The 22,662-nt window shown below is 52.7% G+C and overlaps 2 protein-coding genes across 3 annotated transcripts in view; one reads left to right on the top strand and one right to left on the bottom strand.

Annotated features, from left to right (window-relative positions):
- Positions 1-1,235, top strand: part of UNC5A (unc-5 netrin receptor A) — a 64,407-nt gene extending 63,172 nt beyond the window's left edge. For both annotated transcript variants that reach the window (XM_027546900.1, XM_027546901.1), the window contains one exon: positions 67-1,235. In XM_027546900.1, the coding sequence (XP_027402701.1) occupies positions 67-232 (166 nt within the window). In that variant the 3' untranslated portion in view covers positions 233-1,235. The remainder of the gene's footprint in view (positions 1-66) is intronic.
- HK3 (hexokinase 3) lies at positions 1,206-22,662 on the bottom strand. The gene is made up of 19 exons (XM_027546899.1): positions 20,300-22,662; positions 16,963-17,087; positions 13,206-13,368; positions 12,838-12,992; positions 12,632-12,751; positions 12,449-12,544; positions 11,135-11,234; positions 10,869-11,052; positions 10,247-10,402; positions 9,858-10,091; positions 9,210-9,505; positions 8,959-9,098; positions 8,760-8,879; positions 4,699-4,794; positions 4,431-4,530; positions 2,282-2,465; positions 2,006-2,161; positions 1,619-1,852; positions 1,206-1,530 (listed from the first exon to the last, which is right to left on the bottom strand). The coding sequence occupies exons 2-19, from the start codon at positions 17,056-17,058 to the stop codon at positions 1,386-1,388; spliced, it is 2,775 nt and encodes a 924-aa protein (XP_027402700.1). The 5' UTR covers positions 17,059-17,087; positions 20,300-22,662; the 3' UTR covers positions 1,206-1,385.

The raw sequence follows: 22,662 nt of genomic DNA, 5'->3' as shown, positions 1-22,662 counted from the left end.
TAGGAGGGTGGAGGCGGCAGCCCCTGGTGAGGCCAGGCTGCTGAAGCACTCCCCTCCCTTCTGCAGCCATCTCAGCTTCTTTGCCTCCAAGCCCAGCCCCACAGCCATGATCCTCAACCTGTGGGAGGCACGGCACTTCCCCAACGGCAACCTCAGCCAGCTGGCAGCAGCAGTGGCCGGACTGGGCCAGCCAGATGCCGGTCTCTTCACAGTGTCAGAGGCCGAGTGCTGAGGCCGGCGAGGCCCACAATGCCTACACTCTCACCAGCTTTGGCGCCCGCCAGGAACAGGCAGAAGCCAAGACAAGGCCCTTCCCCACCACCGGGGAGAGCTGCGCGGACAGGCCCCCTCCTGGCGGACGCTGTCCCCTATCACTGGCCCTTTCAGACCCTGCCCGCACTCCCTCCCCTCCATGGCCTGCCCGGCCAGGCTGGCACTGCCACCTGCTCTCACTCTGCCCAGGCCCCCAGGTCCCAGGGTGGATGGCGCCTGGAGCCCAGGCTGGGCCCAGCCCACTGGTGTGTGTGTCTGTGCGTGTGATGTTACCTCTCCTCCTGCCCCGGCCAGGGGGCCGCATACACACGGGCAGGCACGCATGCCATGGGCTCGGGACGTGGTCCCAGAGCTCCTGCCTGAGCTGGATCTTATGCAAACATTTCCGTGCCTGCTGGGTAGGGGCACATCTGAGGGGCTCGGCTCCAAGCCTTCGGGACTGAAGGCCACAGCTGAACAGGGGGCGGCCCCTGCATTCAGGCACACAACCACCACACGGCCATGTGCCCACGCATGTCCTGTGTGCTATCACCTGTGTCCCCCTGACACGCATCTCATGCCGTACACCCAGAGGCTGCTCACGTCTCTCATGCCCGGTGTCAATCCACACCTGCCTCTCACATGCTGCCCTTCTCCCACCTACCCAGGGACACCCAACGGCTCCTCCCTGTTCTCCCTCTCCTGCCCCCAGCCACGAGGAGCCCTGCCCAACAGGGCATGTGAATATGCAATGGGAGTCCCGGGCTGGACAATGGCAAGTGTGTGTGCCGTGGCGTGCCCTTTCCTGGGGCTGGCAGGTGCCCCATGTGGGGCCTGTGGTGTGAAGTTTGTGCCCTGACTCTGTTTTAAGTGCATTCGTGCACTTACACTTGGCCTTATGTACACAGCCTTGCCCGGCCGCCAGGGCACGTAGGGATTTTAGCGGACGTGAATGTAAATAAATTATATATATATATTGCTAACCCAAGTGCTACTTCTCTCGGGGAAAGCTAAGGGTCTCCCCAGCAGGGGTCACACATGACTATTCCGGAAAGTCCTGGGTGTCTGGGCCTGGCTTGGGGACAGACAGGGTCCCAGCCCTGGACCAACAGAGCTGGTTGCTGGAGACTTCTTCAGATACGGGTCCTCTGGGCAAGGCGGCAGGCAACAGCAGTGACCAGGGCTGCACCTTTGCCAGACCCATCCTCTGACTGCAGGAAGGTGACCACACAGCGAGGGGCCAGCTCCCGCACCGTGGCTGCCACCAGGCTGGAGAAGCTGTGAGGGGGAGAGGCCAACGTGAGCCTAGGTCAGTCCAGTCCCACTTGGCCGTGGCTCCCGTGCCCAGCCCACCACCCAGACTCACTGAGGGTGCAGCTTGTAGAGGGTCCCATCCACCCCCACGGATATGGTCAGCTCTTCCAGGCCCCGGTTCTCACGAATCTTCTCCACCACGGCAGCCACGCCTGCCCCACAAAGCTGGGCAGCCCTCTGGGACACAGCCTGGCACACCTCCAGGACCATCAGAGCATCGTCTGAGGTCAGAGGCAGCCCCAGATCCTCCAGGATGGCTCGGACCTGCCTCAGGGCCAGGCTATCACTGGGAACAGGAGAGAACAGAGGGGCAGGGTCCTGCATGAGTACCCCCTCTCATGACTTTTCCGTCCTCTGGGATGGACCTCCCTCCAACCAGCATTCCACCTCAGGAAAGAGTCCTTTGGGAGGTGGAGGGACATAATATAGGCCTCAGCACCTTTCAATCTCAGAGAGAAACTTGGTCTTGAAGATGTCCCTGGTCTGAAGGCGCTGGGTCTGCTGGCCCCGGAAGAGAACTCCAAGGCTAGTCAGATGCAAGAGGATGTGGCGGACGATCTCTCCCAGGTACATGCCACTGATCATCTTCTCAAACCTGCATGAACATGTGTGTGTGCCCACAGGGCTAAGGCCCCAGCCCCAGCCACCACCAGCCACCAGCCATATCAACCAGTGCCGGCCACCACCAGTCACACCTGCCTGGCCCAACCCATACCTCTGCTTGCCGGGATTGATGGATGCCTGGTCCACACTGGCATCAAAACGGGTGCTGAGCATGCTGAGAGAGCCGTCATCCCCAAAGGCGCCCCACTCCGTGTTGATGCACATCTGGCCTGAGTCCCCATCCACACTTGCCACATTCCGGAGCTCCTCCATGTAGCAGACATTGGTTCCTGTTCCTGCAGAGGAGCCAGATGGGGTGTCTGCATTGACTGATGCCCACAGGATCCCTCTGAGCCCCTCCCACTGAGATGGCAACATTTGCACTCATTTCCTACCTCTCCATCTCCACATGCTCATTGGCCTGTTCCAGGGCCAGGTCAGTCCTCTTTCCTCCCTTTCTCACATCCCTTCTGCAGACCCTGCCACCACCAAGCCCCCTGGGCCTCCACTACTTCCCCTACCAGCACCACCATCAGTCCATCTCCCATGCTGCCTCAGGGTGCTCCCCAAATGCCTGTCATGTCATCTCCTGGGAGATGTGTGACAGCCCCGCAGTCACACAGGTGAGAGGCCCACACCGTCTTGGACTGGCCTTCCAGGTCTTTAGTCAAATAGCAGGTGCTGGGCCAGGAGCCAGGGACATAAAAATGAGATATGAGGAGGAGCCCCATAGTGGCCAGAGCCTGGGCAATGAGCAGCCAGCTGTGATGCTGCCCAAACAGAGGTGCAAAGAACAGCATCGTGGGATGCCCAAGCACAGGTGAGTCTTCCTGTCTCAAAAGTTAGGAAAAACCACAGAGGGAACATGACATTTAGATGTGAACTTGACGCCAAGAAGCTTACAGAGAGAGGGCATACGCTGGGTAAAGGTATTTCCTTCCTCTCCCCAACACACGGTCAACTCTAAGCAGGTATGTTGGCCCCTGGAACTCCTCCATCCAGTTACTTATCCACACAGCAATCTGGGCCACCTCTCTCTGGCACCTCCCAGTGCCAGGCACTATGATCAAGAAGCTCCCAGTCTCCTGCGAGGCTGCCACATACCCCCCGCGCTAAGACGGATGTCCAAGGAACTATGAGAGCCCTCCTCCTCCATCTAGTCAATCCCTTTTTTCAAGGCTTTCTTTTCAAGTCTCGCTCATGTTGGGACCGCTTCTTTTCTGATCTTGGCTTCATTGCCCTGGCACTTAGAGTTGGGTTCAGCTCTCTCTGATGTCCAGGTGCTCTTCTGGACTCAATCTCCACTAAACAGTCAGTTCTGAGAAAGCAGATATTTTCCCCTTCTTAATGTCTTTCTGTCCCTATATCCAGCTTCCAACTGGCCAGAGGAGAGGAGCTTAATAAAGATTTAGAATCTTGGACTTCTCAAAGGACCATCTCAACTCATTCTCTGTACACCCCCACCCCTGGGGTCCACTGCATTCCAAATACCGTGTGTGTCTTGCTACACTTTGTCCCCTCTCATTTCATCCTCATCATGCCTTCAGACAGGCATTGTTACGTTATCATCTCCACCTTAGAGATCCAACTGAGGCTTTGGCGATTTGCCCAAAGTCATACAGGGGTAAGTGACAGAGCTAGTATGCTGTGCTGTGCTTAGTCGCTCAGTCATGTCTGACTTTGTGACACCATGGACTATAGTCAGCCAGGCTCCTCTGCCCATGGGGATTCTCCAGGCAAGAATACTGGAGTAGGTTGCCATGCCCTCCTCCAGGGGATCTTCCCAACCCAGGGATCGAACCCTTGTCTCCTGTATTGCAGGTGGATTCTTTACCGTCTGAGCCACCAGGGAAGCCCAAGAATACTGGAGTGGGTAGCCTATCCCTTCTCCAGGGGAACTTCCTGACCTAGGAATCAAACTGGGGTCTCCTGCATTGCAGAAGGATTCTTTACCAGCTGAGCTACCCAGGAAGCCTGACAGAGCTAGTGTTTCTACTCAAATCTGTAACATTCCAAAGCTCACATTCATTTAACAGATAAACAAACTGAGATTCAGAGAGCTTAAATGACTATGAGTCAGCAGTTGAGCTGGACTAGACACCCAAGCTCCAGTCTCTCAACCCAATAGTGTTCCAGGGTCCCATGGGCTCAGGTCCCATGCCACATCCCCAAGGTGAGGGGAACGTCCGACCTGAGGAATCAACAGGAGGCAGTAAATTAGCATCAGGCAGTAGAGGCACAAAAGGCAGGGCCCTCCTCACCGACGATGAGGCCGACCTCGCAGTGGGGGTCCTCGTAGCCACAGGACATCATGGTCCCCACCGTGTCATTGACAATGGCAACCACATTCAGCTCCACTGCCTGCACAAAAAAAGGATGCCTCTAGTTGCTGGGCAACGCGGTTGTCACAGCAACCAGCACCAGACCCAGAGGTCTCTACTGCAGAGGGCCCCCCAGCAGGCAGACGGAGACCCCTCGCTCCCTTCAAGGCCTGTTGCACCAAAGCAGCCCTGGAGACAGACTCCTTACCTGTCGGCGCCTGATGGCTTCCCGCAGCAGACACACAACGTCTTGGCCCTCGCAGTCAGATGCATTGAAACCCTTTGTCCAGTTCAGGAGGATGCCCTGGGATGGAACCAAGGGGAGGCAGGAAGCTGGAGGCCCCTTGGAATCTCACTTTGCCTCCCCAAAGCCTGTATCCCATCAGAATACAGTGTATAGCATTCCCTCCCCAGTGGGAGGCTGTCCTACTCTACCCATATGGCTAAGGGCCTTGCCCTCTGCCCCCTCTCAACTCTCCAGTGTGAAGAAGCCTATTAATAACCATCCAACCTACACCTTCTATTTTTAGTGCCAGAATGCTGAGATGGTCTGAAGGTCTGGCCATTTTAAGACATCTGCTCAGAAGGAATGGTCCTTTGTAATCGGGTTAGGAATGAACAGAATGAGTGCTATGTGTTGAGAAAGGGAAGGACAGAGAGAGGTCTAAATGACAGCAGAGTCTGCTCCTACAGAAACAACTAGCAAGAGCCACCTGAGAGGGAGAAATTCTGAGCTGGGACAGAGCTGAGTCAATGGGAGGTTCACACGCATGTTTCAGCTACAAATGAGGGGTGAATGGAAGAGCCAGAAACAGACACCTGAGCAGGACAGGAGGGGACACAGCAATTCCCCGTGAGAAACTGGCCTTAAACTGTGGACTTAGTAATGGTGGCCTGGCTGTACTTGGAACTGTTCTTTTCCTATTGTGCTTCCTCTGGGTGGGATGGGGACGGGGGAACTATTCTAACACCATTAGGAGAAATGACTGCTCTGCCCAAGTAGAAGCATGAAGAGCAGATCTGGGAATCTTTGGGGCAGGAGATTTTAGAAATATTAACTGACATTTCTCCCAGTAGTTTCCTTTTATTCCTTTTCCTATAGAACCACAGCTAGAGTGGTCTGGGCTCATTGTCTCAAAAACAGAAACCAGAAAGAAAGAGTAGGTGAGAGGGAGAGCCAGCTGGTGAGTAACAGCAAAGTTTCCCTGCTCCCAGATATAAGGAAGACCCCCTGGTCTGGGGAAGGTGAGGTGGGCAGGAGTCAGAGCCAGGTTCCGGATGGCTTTCTGAGAAAGATGTCCTAAGCCCTCCACCCTGGGCCTGCCGCTGTAGGGGAGGGGAGGAAACAGAAGGGATTTGGATAATGGCCTCTGACCTCCTTCCATGGAGAGGAAGGTAAGGTGTCAAGGGAGATGTCAAGACCCAAGACAGCAAGAGGGGGAGTCCAAATAGCTGGCACCTAGATGTCTCCCCAAACTCCCAGCTTGTTTTCACATTCTATACAGCAAAGGAGGGGCCCCTGCCTGGATAAGGGGGTCCCTGAATTGATTAAGTTTTCACTCCTGAAAAGAATGTTGGCTTAACATAGAAATTGAGTTCTGTTATAGAAAACTAATAGGACCGCGTTTCCTGCATGCCTGACTTTGCACACAGAGTCCACCTGCTTCTCACACCTTTTGTTATTGTTGTTGTTAAGTTGTGTCCGACTGTTTTGAGACCCCATGGACTATAGCCCAGGCTCCTCTCCAGGCAAGAATGGGATTCTCTAGGCAAGAATACTGGAGTGGCTGCTATTTCCTTCTCCAGGGGATCTTCCCAACCCAGGGATCAAACCCTTGTCTCTGGCATTGTAGGCAGATTGTTTACCACTAGGCCACCTGGAAAGCCGTTCTCTCTCACCTTACAAGGAATAATAAAAAGGTGCCAGGATGCTCAGACTGGAGGGAGACACTGCAGAGAGACAGACAGACCAGTAGAGAGACACTGCCTGCTGCACGATCCAAAGGAAATTGGAGTACAGAGGTCCATGTCTGAGAGGTCAGAGCAGGAGCAGAGAGCAAGTGAAAACCACAGGAAGGCTGGTTGGAGTAGAGGAGGCAGAACTTTCCAGAGAGCACAGGTGTGGAAGAACCTGGTGGGCACCTTCAGGGCCAGCAAGCTCCTCATCAGAGGAGCTTTTTCGCAGAAGTTGGGGGTGTTGAGAAGAAGACTCCTAGGAACTTGGATCAGAGGTCTGGGAGGAGCTGTCTCCATGGCAGCCCTTAGGGTATGCATGAGAAGCCTAGCATTCCTGATGAAGGATGTGGAGGTATTGCGTCTAAACCTGTGCCTGCCCCTCTGCCAACCCCAACCAGGCACCTCACCCTGAGCCAGGCTAACATCAGCAAGGCTGGGAATGGGATCAGTTCAGTTTAGTCACTCAGTCATGTCCGACTCTTTGTGACCCCATGAGTCACAGCACGCCAGGCCTCCCTGTCTATCACCAACTCCAGGAGTTTGCTCAAACTCATGTCCATCGAGTCGGTGATGCCATCCAGCCATCTCATCTCCTGTCGTCCCCTTCTCCTCCTGCCCCCAATCCCTCCCAGCGTCAGGGTCTTTTCCAATGAGTCAACTCTTCGCATGAGGTAGCCAAAGTACTGGAGTTTCAGCTTTAGCATCAGTCCTTCCAATGAACACCCAGGACTGATTTCCTTTAGAATGGTCTGGTTGGATCTCCTTGCAGTCCAAGGGACTCTCAAGAGTCTTCTCCAACACCACAGTTCAAAACCATCAATTCTTCAGAGCTCAGCTTTCTTTATAGTCCAACTCTCACATCCATACATGACCACTGGAAAAACCATAGCCTTGACTAGATGGACCTTGTTGGCAAAGTAATGTCTCTGCTTTTCAATATGCTCTCTAGGTTGGTCATAACTTTCCTTTCAAGGAGTAAGCGTCTTTTAATTTCATGGCTGCAATCACCATCTGCAGTGATTTTGGAGCCCAAAAAAATAAAGTCTGACACTGTTTCCCCATCTATTTCCCATGAAGTGATGGGACCAGATACCATGATCTTCGTTTTCTGAATGTTGAGCTTTAAGTCAACTTTTTCACTCTCCTCTTTCACTTTCATCAAGAGGCTCTTTAGTTCCTCTTCACTTTCTGCCATAAGGGTGGTGTCATCTGCATATCTGAGGTTATTGATATTCCTCCCGGCAATCTTGATTCCAGCTTGTGCTTCTTCCAGCCCAGCGTTTCTCATGATGTACTCTGCATAGAAGTTAAATAAGCAGGGTGACAATATACAGCCTTGACATACTCCTTTTCCTATTTGGAACCAGTCTGTTATTCCATGTCCAGTTCTAACTATTGCTTCCTGACCTGCATACAGGTTTCTCAAGAGGCAGGTCAGGTGGCCTGGTATTCCCATCTCTTTCAGAATTTTCCACAGTTTATTGTGATCCACACAGTCAAAGGCTTTGGCATAGTCAATAAAGCAGAAATAGATGTTTTTCTGGAACTCTCTTGCTTTTTCCATGATCCAGTGGATGTTGGAAATTTTATCTCTGGTTCCTCTGCCTTTTCTAAAACCAGCTTGAACATCTGGAAGTTCACAGTTCATGTATTGCTGAAGCCTGGCTTGGAGAATTTTGAGCATTACTTTACTAGTATGTGAGATGAGTGCAATTATGCAGTAGTTTGAGCATTCTTTGGCATTGGCTTTCTTTGGGATTGGGATGAAAACTGACCTTTTCCAGTCCTGTGGCCACTGCTGAGTTTTCCAAATTTGCTGGCATATTGAGTGCAGCACTTTCACAGCATCATTTTTCAGGATTTGAAATAGCTCATTTTTCAGGATTTGAAATAGCTCAACTGGAATTCCATCACCTCCACTAGCTTTGTTTGTATAAACCATGCAACCACAAGCCACTTTGAGAGACAGAACAAACTCTGCCTTCAGCCTGGGGGCCTACACTGCTCCCAGGTGCCCAGACCTAACACTGACTCCACTCTCCTGCCCACTAGCAGCCTCTAGGATAACTATGTCCTTCTCCATCCCATGTCTTTCCATGGCCCTGTATTCCAGGCCATTTTACCATATCCCTTCCACCTGAGCATGCCACATCTGGGAAAACTGAGGCTAGGTTCAAGGCACAGCCCTGCAGTGCCTCCAGCTGGTCCTCTCCCCAGCCCAGAAAGCCCCCTCTGGACCTCCTGCCCACTCCATGAAAAGCATGTTAGCGGAAAGCCCCTGAGGATGGCTTCCTCAGACCCCACCTTTCTCACCTGGTCCAGGCCCATCTGCCTGCACGGGAAGGAGAAGGTGAAACCCAGGGGGAGACTCTGCCCACTCAGGCCCTGCTTCTGCTGGAAGTCCACAATGCAGTCCACAATATGGTCAAAGAGCTGCGGGGTAGGAGCAAGTCAGGGAGCAGGCCACTAGGCCCATCCCTGGCCCCTGACATCAGCTCCAGGCTGTAGGTACCTGCTGTCCAGAGCCCTGGGCCACGCACTCCGGGATGGAATAGATCTGGCTGGAGATCTGCACACCTCCCGTGGTCACACGCACCAGGAGGACTCGAAAGTTGGTGCCCCCCAGGTCCAGGGCCAGGAAGTCCCCACGCTCTGTGAGGCAGAGACCCTCAGCACTAGGATGGAGCTGGAGGCTCCAGCCCCACACATGTTGTGACCCCCGGGAGCCCGTGTCCCTGCTCCACATTCAGGCTGGGTCCTTACCGCTGCCATCAGGCGTGGCCCGCACATAAGTGGGCAGCATGCGGAGGGAGGAGGCTTCCCCTTGGAGCCCCTTGGCCATGGCCTCTCGCATCTGTGCCTGCACTTCTGCCAGCTGCTCCCGGGTCAACCGGAATGGTGCCAAGGTCTCCTCCAACAGGCGCCGGTGGGCAGCCAGGCGGGCAGCCACAGCAGTCACCATTGCCACGCCCCGGCCACCCCCGTCCACAGAGGGGATGAAGGAGACATCGCAGTTGGGGGCCAGAAGCATCACTGTCTCCCGTAGGACACTGAGAAACCTACAGAGACACACAGCAGGTGCGCCCTGGCTTGGCACCTGGCCCTGACCCCCACAGCATGCTGAAGCCCTGGGCTCCCTCATTTCAAATCAGTTCAGTTCTAAACCCATCTATGCACCAGCCATGCACCCAGTGCACCTGCGATCCCCTCCCTTGCACACCCAAGAGAACCCTCTTTCTCTCCTTTGACCTCTTCTGGCCTCCCTTAACCCTCCGTCCATCTTTATTCTGCTAGGGAGCCATTCACACCCACTGCCTTGCACCTGTGGTACCAGAGTGCCCTCTGGTATCACACACACACACGCATGCTCTGGTGACCTGTTCACACAGGTTCATGCTGTATTCCAAGTACCTGGGGTGTCGCTCAAACACTCGGCCTCCGGTGGCCACAGCAATCTGAAGAGCCTGCTGCTCCCGGCTGTACTGGAGGCGGGAGAGGACAGCGGCCAGAGCAGCAGCGCAGAGCTGGGCGGCCCGCATGCACACAGCCATGCACACACACTGCACCCACTCAGCATCTGAGGCCTTCGGGTTCAGGCCCAAGTCCTGCAGGACAGCGTGCACACGGGCTGCCCCAGCAGAGGGACTAGCGGGGACAGGGTGTTGCTTTGGGGCTCAAGGAGGCCAGAAACTCCCTGCCCCCACCAAAGCTCCATGCACGGCTCCCTCAGGGGAAAACCACCCCCGCAACTCCCAAGCCAGGAGTCCCTTTGTCACAGCCCCCTTGCCTGCTGCACTTACTCCTCCATCTCAGCCACGTGTTCCAGGAGGATGCTGCCTTGGCTTCGCAGGACGGGGGAGGTGTGGCCACCAAAGAGGACCCCACGCTGGGCCAGGTGAACCAGCACCAGCCGCACCAGCTCACCCAGGTACAGCCCCCCAATCATCTTCTCAAACCTATAGGCAGGAAGGATGGCTGGCCAGAGCCTTTCCTAAGCCCTCAGCCCTCCTACCCCCACCTCCAAGAACTCCCAAAGAGAGCTCATTTTCTTTGGGGTCCTTGACTGAAGGGTCCAGAAGCAAATGGCCTCCTCAGAGATAGTTGGGTGTTTACCCAGACCACACTACCCCGTCTGGCTTAGATGAAGTTCAAGGGGGCTCCTGGAAGGACCCAAGGAAGGTAGGAGTCCCTTTGCTTGACTACTCCCAACCCCTAACCCCTGTCGGAGCTGGCCAGAGTCAGGAATAAGAGTTGAAAACTCTGCATTGTAGAACCTTGAGCCATTCCTTCGTTGAGACTGGCCAAGGCCCCCTAGGATGCAAGTGGGGAATGGGAGGCGCGGGCCTAAAGACTAGAGTACAGGAACAGCAGAGCGGGAGTGGAGCAAAGCAGTTGTAGGACCGAGAGAGAAGGTTAGGCCACCTCTGGGCACCCGGGTTCAGTGACTCATGGTCCAGGGTGTGGTCGAAGATGGTCTGCACTGGCCCCAGGGCCCCCTCGTCACTGAAGGAGCCCCACTCGATGCTGATGCAGACGCGGCCCCGGTCTTCGTCCAGCACTGCCACGTGCCTTGCCTCCTCCATGTAACACGCATTGGTGCCGGTGTCTGGCAGGGACAGCCCCATCAGGACCTGCCCACCAGGCATCCAGGCCCTCCATCCACTATCACAAACGCCCGCGTGACTTACCTACGACTAGCCCAACTTCACACGGCCCGACCCCTGGCTCACAGCCCATCATGGTGCCCACGGTGTCATTCACCACAGCAACAACATCAATGCTGTAGGCCTGGGCAACACAGAGGACAGAGGTTGGGGAGCCCGGGGGATGTGTGGGGCTGGGGCCCCGGATTTGATGGAGACATGCAGGGTCCCCCAAAGGTGTGTCTACCTGCCCCACCCGTTTGTGCCATGTATGCTGGAGACCCTCCCACCCTATAAAGGATTTTCTTCCCTCTTACCCCTGCTGCTTGGCTCCTCTGCCCCTGTCTCAGGCCCTGGAGGCCCCAGAGGCTATCAGCCTCAGCCACTACTTCTGGAACCCCAGTGCTCCTCACAAGACCAGGACAAGGGTAAGCAAGTATGTCACCTTGAAGGCTGTGCTGTACACACCTCACTTGCTCGCCCTGGTCCCAGCCTATCTTCCCAAGCCTGCTCCTCTCAGTCCTGACTAGCTACTTACATAGCACCCATGGTGGCGAGTCCAGTGGATCCAGAACAGCCTTTCTTAGCCACTCAGACTTCTGAAAATGCCCTTCACTGAAATTAGAGCTTCCTCCCCAGCCACAGCTTATGCACCTGGCAAACTTCTCCTTCAGGCCTCTGCTCAGGCCACAGTGCGCCCTTCCCCATGCTCCCAAAGTCATCAGAACCACCTTCTCAACAGGGACAATTGTTTATTGGGATGCTGTCCCCACTAGGCTTGCAAGGTCCTTGAGGACAGGGTCAAGTCTTTTCATCTGTTTCTCCTATAGTCCTCAATGTTTATTTGACCCTTCTTAGTCTCAGTCTCCTCACCTATAAAATGAGAATGTGTTGTGTGCTTAGTCACTCAGTTGTGTCGACTCTTTGCAACCCCATGGACTGTAGCTCACCAGCCAGCTTCCTCTGTCCATGGGGATTCTCCAGGCAAGAATACTGGAGTGGGTTATTGTACCCTCCTTCAGGGGATCTTCCCAACCCAGGGATCGAACCCTGGTCTCCCACATTGCAGCAGATTCTTTACCATCTGAGCCATCAGAGAAGCCCAAGAATACTGGAGTAGGTAGCCTATCCCTTCTCCAGCAGATCTTCCCCACCCAGGAATCGAACTGGGGTCTCCTGGATTCTCCTGGGTTTAGAATCCCAGCTGAGCTACCAGGGAAGCCCATAAAATAAGAATGGTAGCAGTATTTACCCCAGGGTTAAGTGGATAAAGGATACCAACAGGATATCCTTTTAACAGAAAGCAGGCCCCCCCAGAACCCAAGACACAGCCCTATTTGCTCCCCTGCCTCTACTCACTCCCTGCCTCTGGATGGCGTCTCGTAGTAACTGGACCACATCCTGGCCTTCCACATCACTGCACTTAAAACCTTTGGTCCAGGAAATGAGGGTGCTCTGGAGGCAGGAAAGTCAGGTCAATCCAATGACCTTCACGGCCCTGCAGCCCCTCCACCCACTGTCCCTGTAGCCACTCTGCCTCACCTTGTCCAGGCCTGTCTGGTGACAAGGGAAGGAGAAGCTGAACCCAAGCTGCAGACCCTGATTGTCCACGGGCAGCACATCCAGGAACTCAGACAGGCAGCGGGCGGCAAAGTCAAAGAGCTGTGGGATGGGGTTGGGGGCTTAACTCTGCCCACTAGAGCCCCAGCTGCCCAGCCAGGCCCGGAGCCTATGCACTGAGTGCTCACCTGCTGACCAGGACCCAGCATCACTTCCTGGGGGATCACAAACTCCTGGCTCCGGGGCTCCACCTTGTGCCCCTCGATGCCCGTTAGGGTCACCCATAGAACACGCAGTGAGGCCCCTGTGGCCCCCAGCTCCAGCACCACGAAGTCCCCTTTCTCTGTGGGCAAGCAGGTCACAGAAAGGCATGCAGCTGGTGAGACCAAGCCCTCCACCTCCCAGAAACATTCCTAAGGCCTGTGTAGGCTCATCAAGGGACCTTAGAGATGGAGCAAGGGGTAAGGAAAACACCCCACCTCCCTCCACCCACCTCTCTCCCAGATCAGAACCCTCTCTGCAGTCCTGGCCACCCATCTTAGTCTGTGCCACCCACCAGTGCCATGTGGGGTAGACCCCACATATGTGGGCAGCATCCGGACAGCAGGGGCAGGGCCTACTTGCCCCCTCAGTGCCTGCTCCATGGAGCCCAGGAGGCTGGTTTGAATCTGTCGCAGCTGCGCCCCTGTCACCTTGAACTGCTGTAGGCACTCCTGTACCTGAGGAGAAACATGCAGACATCTGGACAGGTGGCCTGTTGGCCTAGCCATATCCCCCAACTCCAACCAAGACAGAGGCCAGCCTGGCCCAGCTCACACCTCCCTTCCCTAACTCAGACCAGCTTTCCTAGGGGCTGACCTGAGCCCTGCTTGAGCCCCGTGAGCCTTGCTGCTCTCCCAGCAACTGTCCAGTCCCCCTCCTCACCTCTTCACACACCTGTGGCTTTCCCACTGTTCACAGCCTGCACCAGCTCCTACACTCTCGGCTCCTCTCTGGAGGGAAGACCCACACACTTCCTCCTGCTCTATTCCCACATGGCTCCTTGTCAGCTCTCTCTCCACTTCTTTGAATTCAGGGATGGTGAGGCTTCTCCCCTATCACCCCACTACTGATTGGCTCTGGTTCCCCAGTACCCAGAGCCAAGCTGCTCAGTGCATTGTTGTTGGATGAACAAATGTGTGAGTGCACTTCAGGTTCAGGGGCTTCCCTCTTCTGATACACTCCATTGTGGCACCTGGGCAAGACCGGCCCAGGAGAGTTTGGGGGCCACACCGTGGAGGACAGTCCGCCCACAGTTTGGCCATCCTTCCCACAGACATTGACTGAGCCCCTAATACGTACCCAGCACTATTCTAAGCACCATATATTGCACAACCGGCTGAGCCTGCTCTTGTGGAACTCAGATTCGTGTAGGGGGCAGAAAATAAGCACAGAAACACATAACACAGTTCTGGTAGTAATGGTAGAAAAGAAAGGCAGAAACAGAAGTTCAGGGGGTGACCAGGGGAGGAAGAGGTATTTTTGGATATTGGTCAGGAAAGGTTTCCCTGTGGAAGTGACCTAAATGAAGGAAAGGAATGAGCCATTTGAAGATTTGGAGGAAGAACACAAAGGGATTTTCTTTAGAGTAAAGGGGATGGATGTGGGGGAAGCCTGGGCCAGGAGTAGATCAGAGTGAAGGGAGGGGCAGGCAGGCAGGGAAAGCAGAGGATGGGACACCAGGTTCTTCTCCACAGAAGCTCAGTGGAGCTTAAGAAAAGCTCCAGTACCTCAAGTCTGTGTGGGAACCTCCCCTGGATAACCCTCTGGACTGTCATTCCAAGAGGCCTCAGCAGTCTCCTTGAGTTTTTCGGAGGGCCCCAGGCCCTGATTCCACTCTCCTAGACCCCCACCACCCATCTCATAGGAATAGAATTCTTATGACCTGCTGCCCCACACTGGGCCTATATCTGAAAAGTACCACTCAGGCACCTGGATAAGAAGGCAGGGAGAGCCAGGGAGGGGGAGGCTGCCCAATGAGGGAGATAGAAGCAACTCAGTCCCACCCCTGCTTTAGGAAGAGAATGGGAAACAGACCCCTACAGAAGCAAAGGATTCTAACTGGAGTGCCAGATGTTCAGTTTCGTATTCATGTTATTGCTTCCAGCAGCCAGGCGTGCTAGGAGAGTCTATTACTATGTCACAAATGAGGAAACTGAGGTTCAGAGAAGGCCAGTCATCTGCCTAATCCAAGTAGTAAGGGAAAGAGTGGGACTTGAATCCAGACCTCTCTGACTACAGAGATGTTTCCAAATAAATGTGAAGCCTTGTAAAAAACACTGAAAAGAACCCAAAGCTGATGAAGAAACTCCATCATCAAGAACTTGGGGTGAGAAAGCTTACATCTGAGTCCTTGCCCTGCCACTTCCTAGCAATGTGAAAGTGTTAGTCACTCAGTCATGTCCAACTCTTTGAGACCCCATGGGGTTGCAGTGTAGCACACCAGGCTGCTCTGCCCATGGAATTCTCCAAGCAAGGATAATAGAGTGGGTAGCTATTTCCTTCTCTAGGGGATCTTCCCAACCCAGGGATCAAACCCGGTTCTCCCGCAATGCAGGCAGATTCTTTAACTTCTGAGCTACCAGGCAAGTCCTGGCAATGTGGCCCTGGGGAAGTCAAACTTCTCTCTGACATAATTAGACTTACCTCTTATGCAACATCAGGAGAATAATAATACTCCCTGGCCAGTGCTGGTGGGCATGCAGCAGCCAGGAGAAGCTACTGGAGTCTCCCCCCTCAACCTCCCCCAAGAAGAGTGGGGAGAGCCTCAGCCAGAAGAGTGAAGGTGGATTTTATGTGACTTCAATGCTGGACTCTTTGACCAACTTGCTGTGTTGGTCAGTCTGGGTCCATCACCTCACCTCTCCTCTGTCAAGCAGGAATAAAAATAGCACCCCCTTCTCAGTAATGTGAGAGAACTGAGAAGACAGTAGATGTGAAGAGGTGAGACAGTAGCTGGTCTACAGGACATGCTCAACGTGGTTCCCTTTTCTCAGAGTACAAGTTACAACCAGCCTGAGGAGCCTGACTCCATGTCCCTTCTGGAGACAGAGTCCTGAGGGAACGGACACGGAAGGGACACAGGTGGCGCTGGGCTCCAACACCATATGGTTCTTAGATCACTATGGGAAGGGGAGCTGAGACTGAGGCCTATGGTGCTGAGTGGGGACCCAAGGCCACAGGATGTTTGGCTGCATGTGAAGTTCCCCCAAAGCCAAAGAGAACTGTCTTTAAACTGCAGGTGTGCTCAGTTGAGCAGGATTGGTGTAGGACCAGTGTACAAGTCTCAAGAGAGTGGTGTGAAGTAAGAGAGGAAGCGGTGGTAGGCCCTAGAGCAAGCCCAGCAGGGCAGACTCTGCAGCAGAGTCCCTGCTCCCTTCTAGGGTCCAGTTACGGGCTGTGCATAGAGGAACTGTTAACAGCAGGGTCTGGGGCAGAGGTTGGACAAGGGTGAAGTGGGGGCATGAAATGCAGTGTGTTACCCTCACAGTGTGGGCAATAAGCCAAATCCAGCAGATGTCAGAATGGGCTGGGAAACTAAAGGAACTGCAGGGAACAATTCAAGAACCCCTTCATGAATGTCTCCTCTGTGCAGTTCCTTTATCTCCAACAGCTCACTGAATCCACCAGGGTTGGGGGATTAGACTTTATTTTCCTCCATTGCACTGATGAAGAAACAAAGATGAAGAGATATGAAATGACTTACCCAAGTGTTTCCTGCTCAAGGGTGTGGTAGGGAAGGGCTTCTAAATCTTGGTCAAGATAACAGGAAAAAGAGAAACTCACTCTGAGCTAACCTAAGGTATATGGACCACAATAACCTCCAAATTGAGTTCAGCACTGAAATCATCTCTGTGTGCCTGACTGCAGTGGCCATGTTGAGGGGAAAGAGATGTACAGAAATGACTAGAGAAGTGAGGAAAGAAAGGGCCTTAAGCTTTCTACCAGAAAAACCCTGGAGGGTCCTTTCTAGACTGAGACAACCCAAGGTGCCAAAAGTGATATATTTGGAGCTGAAACACCTCAGCTCAAGCTCCTGTCATGCCTTAAACTCAAAAGCACGTCACCTCTCTAAGCCCCTTCATCCTTATCTGTTAGAGGAAAAGATAACCCCCACCTCTCAATGGTGAGGGGTCTTGAAAGAGGAAGTTACTAGATCAGATATGAAAGGCTCAGTACACTGGAAAGGGCTGCATGGGTGTGAGCGCATGGCTCCGTGGTGGGGCCGCTCCTGTTTGAAGAGGCATGAGACAGGGACCTAGTGTTGAACTTACCATCTCAGAGCTGTTTGAGGGGCAAGGCAAGCCTTCTTGGGGGCAGCTGGGGGCTCCTTCCCCTTGCTGCAACCCTAGAGACCCAATGGAGTCCATGTGGTTCCACAATGGTGAGGGGTGGCCTCCTATGGGAGAAAAGGGATAGCCCAGATGAACCACATACTCCACCGTCTGTGATGAGCCTCAGAGGCTGTGATGAAGACCCTTAACTTTCTTCCTTTTGAAAGGGACCAGGAAGGAAGATGTGGGCAGAGCTCAGAATCTCTGACCATCAAAGATCCTTTAGTAAATCAACCAGAAGGCCCTCATTTTCCAGAGCATGTACAGCGAGAGAGCACTGGCAAGGCTGATTCTCATCCCAATGCCATTAATTCATTCTGTCATTTATTCACATTTACCAGTCCCTAATGTCTACCGTGGCTTCCCTGGTGGCTTAGTGGTGAAGAATCTGCCTGCAAATGCAGGAGACACAAGTTTGATCCCTGGGTTGGAAAGATCCCCTGGAGAAGGAAAAGGCAACCCATTCTAGTATTCTTGCCTGGGAAATCCCATGGACACAGGAGCCTGGTGGGCTACAGTCCATGGAGCACAGAGTCAGATACAACTTAGTGACTAAACAACAACAATGTCTACTGTGCCACATGCTGATGTACAGATGAAGCAGACCTAGGCCACACCCTCAGGGACTTCACAGCTTTACCAATAATCACAGTATGATCGACACAGGCAGTGACAGAGGTGGACTTGCTGCTGCATTGGGGAGTTCAGGGATGTGCTAGAGGTTTGGAACAAAGGGTGTGAGTTAAGTGGGGAGCGGGTTAAGATCTGCTGCAGAAGCAAGCAGGCTGGCTTGGCATCTTCATGCCAAGTTGAGTGAATTTCATGCCGTAGAGAGATGGGGACAGGGACGGATCTACACTTCAGAAAAGGGTTCCACTAGTGCTATGACTTTGGGCATGTATGACTTTGCATTTCAGTTTCTTTATGTGTAAAAACAGGAGACGATAGTATCACCTTTGCAAGGTTGTCACCAGAGTTAAATAGAGTGACAACAGGGAAAATGCTTTGGGAACTGTGATGTACAACACAAACAACATGGTGGGCTTCAGAAGGTGGGATGATGCTGACCTGAAAGAGCCCTGTGCTCAAAGTTGAGGACACAGCTCTCCACAGAGCAGCCGCACCAGGTCTCTCCATCTCATGCGTGCATGCTAAGTTGCCTCAGTCGTGTCTGACTCTAGCCTGCCAGGCTCCTCTGTCCATGGGATTCTCCTGGCAAGAAAACTGGAGTGGGTTGCCACACCCTCCTCCAGGGGATCTTCTTGACCCAGGGATTAATATCTCTTGCACTGACAGGGGTGTTCTTTACCACTAGCGCCACCTGGGAAGACCCTCTCCATCTCAAGGCCCTTTTTTTTTTCATCTGGATATGAATTAAAAGGGGACCAGGAAGTTTCCAAAGAAGACTTCAATGATTCAAGTGCCATTTGGGGTGGTGCAGTGGAGGGCCCGAGATGGGCAGAAGGCATCTGGCCCTCTCCTATAACAGGTAAACTTTGGGAAAGTTGCCTTCCCACCATCGCAACCTCTACCCACCTGCCACTCCCAACACATCCATGAATTTGCCCTTCCTATTGTCACCCATGATCTCCTGACTGCCCAATTCCAGCCTTTTCCTCAGTTCCCACCCTTTTGTCCTCTCAGGCACGCAAAGCCATGAGAATTCTCTTCACTGCAAAGTTCTCTTCTCCCTTGGCTGTGCCCATCAGTCTTTCCTGGCCTCCTTCCTGAGTCTCTCAAAGTCTTCATCAGTAACTCCTCTTAAACAATGGAGCTCTCAAGTTTTTGGCCATAGCCTGCTTCTCCAATGCTTCCTCTTTTTCTCACTCATCCCCAAGGTTTGATTAAAACCTCTGTGTGAAGGTTCTCACATCTACCCCTGTTCTGAGCCAAATTCCAATGGTCTGTTAGCATCTCTGGATGCTGGAGAAGGCTCCTCAAACTCAATGGTCAAAGTCACATTAATTTTCTTCTTCACTTTTCCCCATGAAATTCTTCTCCTGTCCTTCACCTTGGCTAGAGGCATGCATGTTGCCTCTATACATCCCTGACCTTCAATTCCTCCATGCAATCATTTCTCAGGCTGAAAAAGCTGAGAGTGGAAAGAGCTCTCTTGTGTGTCCCCATCTCCCAGTTCCCACACTGTCCTAGACCTACTCATCTGACTATTCCAAGTCTCCTAATTGATAACTCTTGCTCCTGTGTGTCTTCCTCCCCACCCTACCCACAACAAACATGTCACCCAGAGTGACTGCAAAAAGACTTTATCATGTGATCCCCCAGTTCCATCACCCCTAAGAAAGGAAGATGACCTTTACACTGTGGTTTCTACTGCAGAAAAAACAAGTCCCCAACGCTTTATTGTGGCATTGCAGGCCCCTGACATTGTCCTCAACCCAAGCTTCCTCTCTTGCTCCTCCCCTTCATATTCCAGACACACTATGAGCTTTGTCCTATCTCTGGCTGTTCAGCTTTTGTTCACAGCCTTCCCTGGAATTGCTGTGTCTGAGTCATTATTTCTTCAGTGCCCAGCACAGAGCTTGGCCTAAGCAGCTGCCAGTAAAACTTGCATGGCAGCTAGAAAAATTGAGAGATGGGGAGTTTTTTCTTATTCACAGAACCAAGAAATCAGTTTCCAACAAATCTCCCCAAAGTTACATATACCTATACTCTCTCAAATCTGTCAAACATATGTTCCACATATGTTAGAGGTCTCTTTTGAGGATAAAATGGGGTAAATAAGGCAATTATCTTTGGGAGAGGAAGGCCTAGGGATACAGACATGGTGAGATTTCACTCTCCTTTTGAGGCCCAGCTAGATCATTCATTCATTCATTCATTCACTCTCTTATTCATTCCTTCTTCTATTCAATATTTATTCAGCACTTCTACACGTCAGAGACTATAAAGCTTCCCTCAAGTAACCCGTGTTTACACTTCTGGTAAATGCATTCATTTGTGTCCCTTCTAGCTGAGAGTCCCTATGGTGAGGGACATGCCTCTCACATCACTAGATCCCTGAACCCAGCCTAGGGTCTCATGTTTGAATAACTAGGGGCCTGTTGGCATTATTCAGCTGAATCAGCTACATCAAACGGGCCTTCCTTCTGAAAGGTATGCCAAGGACCTCTACCGAGGATGGGAACCACCACTGGTTCCCATCAAAGAAGAGCCAACTTAGTCTTTCCAGCCTCCACTCATCCAGGATGGCCTAAGTAGGAGAGATGAGGGCAAGGGGCTGGAACTGAGGTTGGCAGTAATTACAGGAGAATCTTACCTGGGAGAAGCAGCAGTTGGTCACTCTCCTTAGATCTGAGCTCTTCTTTCTCATTGACATCCACTGGCCTGGTTTGCACTCCAAAGTGAAACTCACCAGTGATATGAGTTAGTTACCAAGCCCCACCCTCTCATTAAACACCAGCTAATTTAGGAAGGTGCACTTCCCTCTGAATCTGTCTTAAGCGGAGGCTGGGTTAGGCAGGACCATGGTGCAAATTTAAGCAAGATCACCACAGGAAGTTGAGAGTTCTGAACTGAGTCAAGAGCCCTAGGATATCCCCTCTGCAATGCTGGGAAGCTCCATCCATTTTACAGGCACTCCAAGTCTGAGTTCTGAGGTGGTGGCTCACCCCTGGAAAGGAACTAGAGGAAACTAGCCTGGGAAATACGCAATTCAATGGACAATTTTCCAAAACATGGAAGGACGTACTAAATGAACACGAGGCAATGTGGGAGTACAAGAGGAAGAGACTAACCCTGCCCCAGAGTGGGCAGAGGTTGAGGAAGCTGAGCCCTGAAGGAAGAGTGGGAGTGTGTCCTTGACAAAGAGAACATGTACAAAATCACGGAGCACAAGGCAACTTCATGGAATTGGGGTGCAGCTCCAAGGACCTCAAGATGACACATGTAGGTGAGGATATATGGTGGGATGAGAGGCAGCCAGACTGGAGTTTAGCCTTTAGTCTATAGGCCAAGAGGTTAACAGTAGGTTCACACTGTAGGGCTTCTCTACCAGAAGGGGAAGAGGAATCTCAAGCTGCAGTGGAGCTGTGGGCCAGCCAGCTGGTTTTCCCTGAACTAGTCTTCTGGAATGTGCAGAAAGCTGGGATATCACTGTGCCCAGTGTTGTGGTCTAAATAGTTTTGTCCCCCACCCCCACCAACCTAATGCTTATGTTGAAAGCCTCATGCTGAAGGTGATGGTATTAGGAAGTGGGGTCTTTGGGCAGTGATTAGGTCCTAAGGGTGAAACCCTAATGAATGGGACCAGTCTTCTCATCATAAGTCACTGAGAGCTCCCTTGCCTCTTCTGCCATGTGAGGATACAAGAAGTGGGTGGTCTGCAACCTGGAAGAGGGCCTTCATCTGACCATGTAGGCACATTGATCTTAGACGTCTAGCTGCCAGAACTGTGAGAAATACATTTCCATTGTTTATAAGCCACTCAGTCTGTGGTACTATTTAATAGCAAGCCAAATGGACTGAGATACCCACCATGGTTAACTAGACGTATTGCACCAATTTCCCTCAAAATTGGTGAGCAGATACTTTAAAACTTCCAGCTACCTCATCAGCAGTAACCTTAATATTAACCATAAACAGTACTCGGCCTACACATGACACCAGGATGGAGACCATGGATGATACCTGTTCTATCAGTCTGGGGCATGACTGGACCTGGAAACATGCCAGACATCAGCCCCTCTGCACAGTTCAGTGGGCAGCAATCAGGCAGATAAGCTCTAAAGGCAGGAAAATTGGGAATGGGGGTGGGGAGGACAGAGTGGTCATCATTCACAACATAGCAGCCTGCCTAGCCTGGGGCTCGTCTCTCTCAACTTTGTTTAGTTAGGAGAGAACATAGAACTGAATGCCAAAGGCCCAGCTGTGATTCATGCTGACAGTTTGCTGTCTCCTGAACCTGAGTGATACACCCCTGACAAGCAATGCCAGGGCTCTTTGTCTATGTTTCTGGAAGTCCCATGTCTATTTCCCCAGCAGCAGGGGTCCCAGTACCCTAGGCAGAGTGTCAAAGAAGGCCTATGTCAGAGCCTATGCAGGGAGGAAGCAGCCTGGGCTTGGGGTCTATGAACTACTATGACAGCCCTGACTGTAGCAGAGGCATAGCAGGGATCAGCAGTTCTCTTCAGACACCAGATGACCATTGAACAACGAGGGGAAGGACAAGTCCTGACAAGACTCCTCACAGACCCTAAGCGCCAATCTCCAGCTGTTCAGGAGGAACTAAGGAAAGAGGAGAGGCAGTTAGCTGGGGTAAAGGTGGGCTGTTGCCCAGGTACCATAGCTGGGATGAGAGCCAGGCCATCCCTGTTCTGAGCTGCTCCCAGGCTTGCTTCTCACAGCTGACAGTGCGCCATGGCCAGGCACACAGGCCCTCAGGCCCAAACAAGCTTCCTGCCTTTCCCCCCATGCCCTTTTACTCCAGCTCTCCTATACCCATCAAGCTGCTCTTTACTGTTAAGTGTTTTGTTCATGCTGATCTGTCTGGATTGACTCCCTCTTTGCCCCATCCAGCTTTCCCACTTAACTTTTCCTCATTCTTTAAATTACACCTTCAGTTCAGTTTAGATCAGTTCAGTCGCTCAGTCATGTCGAACTCTGCGACCCCATGAATCGCAGC

The sequence above is a fragment of the Bos indicus x Bos taurus genome, chromosome 7 (genome assembly GCF_003369695.1).
Source record: "Bos indicus x Bos taurus breed Angus x Brahman F1 hybrid chromosome 7, Bos_hybrid_MaternalHap_v2.0, whole genome shotgun sequence".
Lineage (NCBI taxonomy): Eukaryota > Metazoa > Chordata > Mammalia > Artiodactyla > Bovidae > Bos > Bos indicus x Bos taurus.
The sequence above is the reverse complement of the archived record's forward strand: the minus strand, read 5'-3'. Positions and strand labels throughout refer to the sequence as shown.